General features: G+C 46.4%; 1 protein-coding gene across 1 annotated transcript; it reads left to right on the top strand.

The window, feature by feature from the left end:
- The first annotated feature begins 488 nt into the window (after positions 1–488).
- On the top strand, positions 489–872 carry LOC144688321 (histone H2B type 1-A-like). The gene has a single exon (XM_078554751.1). The coding sequence runs from the start codon at positions 489–491 to the stop codon at positions 870–872; it is 384 nt and encodes a 127-aa protein (XP_078410877.1).
- The last annotated feature ends 1,655 nt before the right edge of the window (positions 873–2,527 follow it).

Raw genomic sequence — 2,527 nt, 5'->3', positions numbered from 1 at the left:
ATTATACTATACTCACAATTACTCCCAGTATCATCAACATAGAAAATAGTGTCTTAAGCAATGTTTGGGGGCATTGACCCACAGTTCTGCTGTGCCACCTCCCTCATTCCTCCTTAAATACAACTTAACACATCAGCCTCAGATACACTATAACATGGTCATTGCTGCTACTTTGTTTCCCCCCTCCTAATTGCCAATGTATCAGTAATTACATCGTCAAGGTCCAATAACAATCTCCATGTTGAGTGGCAATTACATTGTTTAGCAATTATATTGTTAAGACAACTGCTTGTTAAAACAGGTGATGGGCATTGGTTCACGTTTTGAGTTGGTCCAAGGGTGTCAGCTGTAGCTCAGTTCATAGCACCCTCGCCTTTGAATCAGAGGGTTGTGGGTTCATGTCCCACTCCCAGAAAACCAAGAACTGTGATTGTACTCGAAAGAGTTGCAACCTGTGACTGTTGATAACTCGAAAGAGTTTGAGTGGAATGCCTGAGGTGGCGGTTGTGGCTAAGGGCGGTGTTAGCCGCAAGGCGTCAAAGCAGTTGCTGACTAAAGTCACCAAGAAGCTGCCCAAGAAGCAAAGGAAATCTCGCAAGCAGAGCTACCCCACTTATGTGTACAGGGTGTTGCCCCAGGTCCACCCTTCCACCAGGTTCTCGTCCAAGGCCATGAGTGTCATGAACTCCTTCATTGTTGACATTTTCGAGCACGTCGCCTCCGAGGCCTCACACGTCATTCACTACAAGTGCCGCACCATCTCGGCCAGAGAGATCCAGAGCACCGTCTGCCTCATGCTGCAAGGAGAACTGGCCAAACGTGCTATCCCCCAAGGCATGAAAGCAGCCACCAAATACACCAACTTGGTTTAGGTTGACCATTCTAAAGATTATAAATGGGTACAGCAGCAACACTCCAGTGTGAAAGGGACTGGGGAGGTCTGCTGCAGAGAGGAGTTGCCTTGGGAATAAACCAGCTTGAGGTAAAAGACTAACTTTGAAATCATTCTTCCACGACAAGCACTTATTGTGAGTAACACTAATTATGGTCATTCTGTGTGGTAATCTGAGGTGTAACACACCTTTAAGGGCCTGTGAGCAGATTGCCCACATGACTGTAAGACCCAATCGCTGTGGAGCGCGGGCTATCGTGTTGATGTTAGTATTGAGTAGGGCCTGGTTAGAGAAGCACACATCATGTCAGTGCTCTGTTGTTTGCGTAAATAAATACCATGTGCTTCATTTCATTTTCCATCTGCATCTGCAGTAGGTTGTAATCAACTCATCTGCCAACAGATAAACATGCAGCTGGTTCGCGAGCAAAGCGACCCAGTAATAAAACATAACAACTGGCGATGAGGCAGAACACGACCAGTCAACGACACCAAGGAAAGCCACGAAAACTCAACTGTACTGAATTAGCCATGCCTTGGCGGCTGAGTGTAAGTATATTGCAATTGTAAACTCTCACTGTGGTTGATGAAGTTATTGCCCTCCAGGGCTCCACAATTTGGCTGCATCGAACTGTTTGATCAGACCACCGAGGACTGGTCACGTTATATTGAATGCCTCACATTATTCTTTTTGGCCAACAATATATCGGGGGAGGAGAAGAGGCGGGTGATCCTCCTATCAACATGTGGCAGTAAAACATTCGGCCTAATTTGTAGTCTATCGGCACCCAGCACCCCGGATTCCAAGAGCTTTGGTGAGTTGGTGAATCTAGCGAAAGGCCACTTTCAACTCAGTAACTATGCAGCGTTTTAACTTCAGTTCGAGGCGTCGCGCCCCTGGAGAGACAGACGCTTGCTATGTAGCAGCCTTAACACAATTGACAGAGCACTGTGTGAGTTCGGGACGTCGATTAATGACATGTTAAGAGACCAATTAGTTTGTGAGATTAACAAAGACACCATTCAAAAAACGTTGCTGTTGGAGACAAATTTGGATTTCAGCAAAGCCCTGGAGTTGGCGCTCGCAATGGAAAACGCAGTCAGGGACTCAGAAGAAATGAAGGCAGCAGAAAATGGCGCCATTCTTTACGTCAGAAGGGAAGCACCGGCTAGAAATGGTGTGGAAGCGCAGGGCACCGCGGAAAGGCAGGAAACAGCCGCCATTAACAGACCAGCTTAAAGCAACGGCTCAATGGATAAAAACCACATTCATAATAGCAGAATTGGAACCAGACAGGCTACAAACAAACGACAATTTAAAAGAACCGAATGCTTCTATTGCCATCGCAATGGGCACATTATGCTATTTCCATAGTCCATTGGAAAATGGCACAAGCCGATGAGGCTCCGGAGGGTAACCTGGTATACTGGTATAACCCGCTATGTGTGTTGATAGTCACAACATCCTGAAAGGCCTTTTCTAGCTCGACTTGCTGGTAAGCGGGGCTCATGTCGAGTTTCGTATATGCGGTTCCCCTGCCAGCTTGGAGTACAATTCATCAATTTTTGCTAAAGGGTGCTGATAGGGTGTTGTAAAGAAAGACTGAGGTCAAAGTTCAAACAAAAAGGCAGATG

This window comes from Cetorhinus maximus, chromosome 13 (assembly GCF_964194155.1).
Source record: "Cetorhinus maximus chromosome 13, sCetMax3.hap1.1, whole genome shotgun sequence".
Lineage (NCBI taxonomy): Eukaryota > Metazoa > Chordata > Chondrichthyes > Lamniformes > Cetorhinidae > Cetorhinus > Cetorhinus maximus.
Note: the sequence above shows the minus strand (reverse complement) of the source record. Positions and strands in the feature narration are given on the sequence as shown.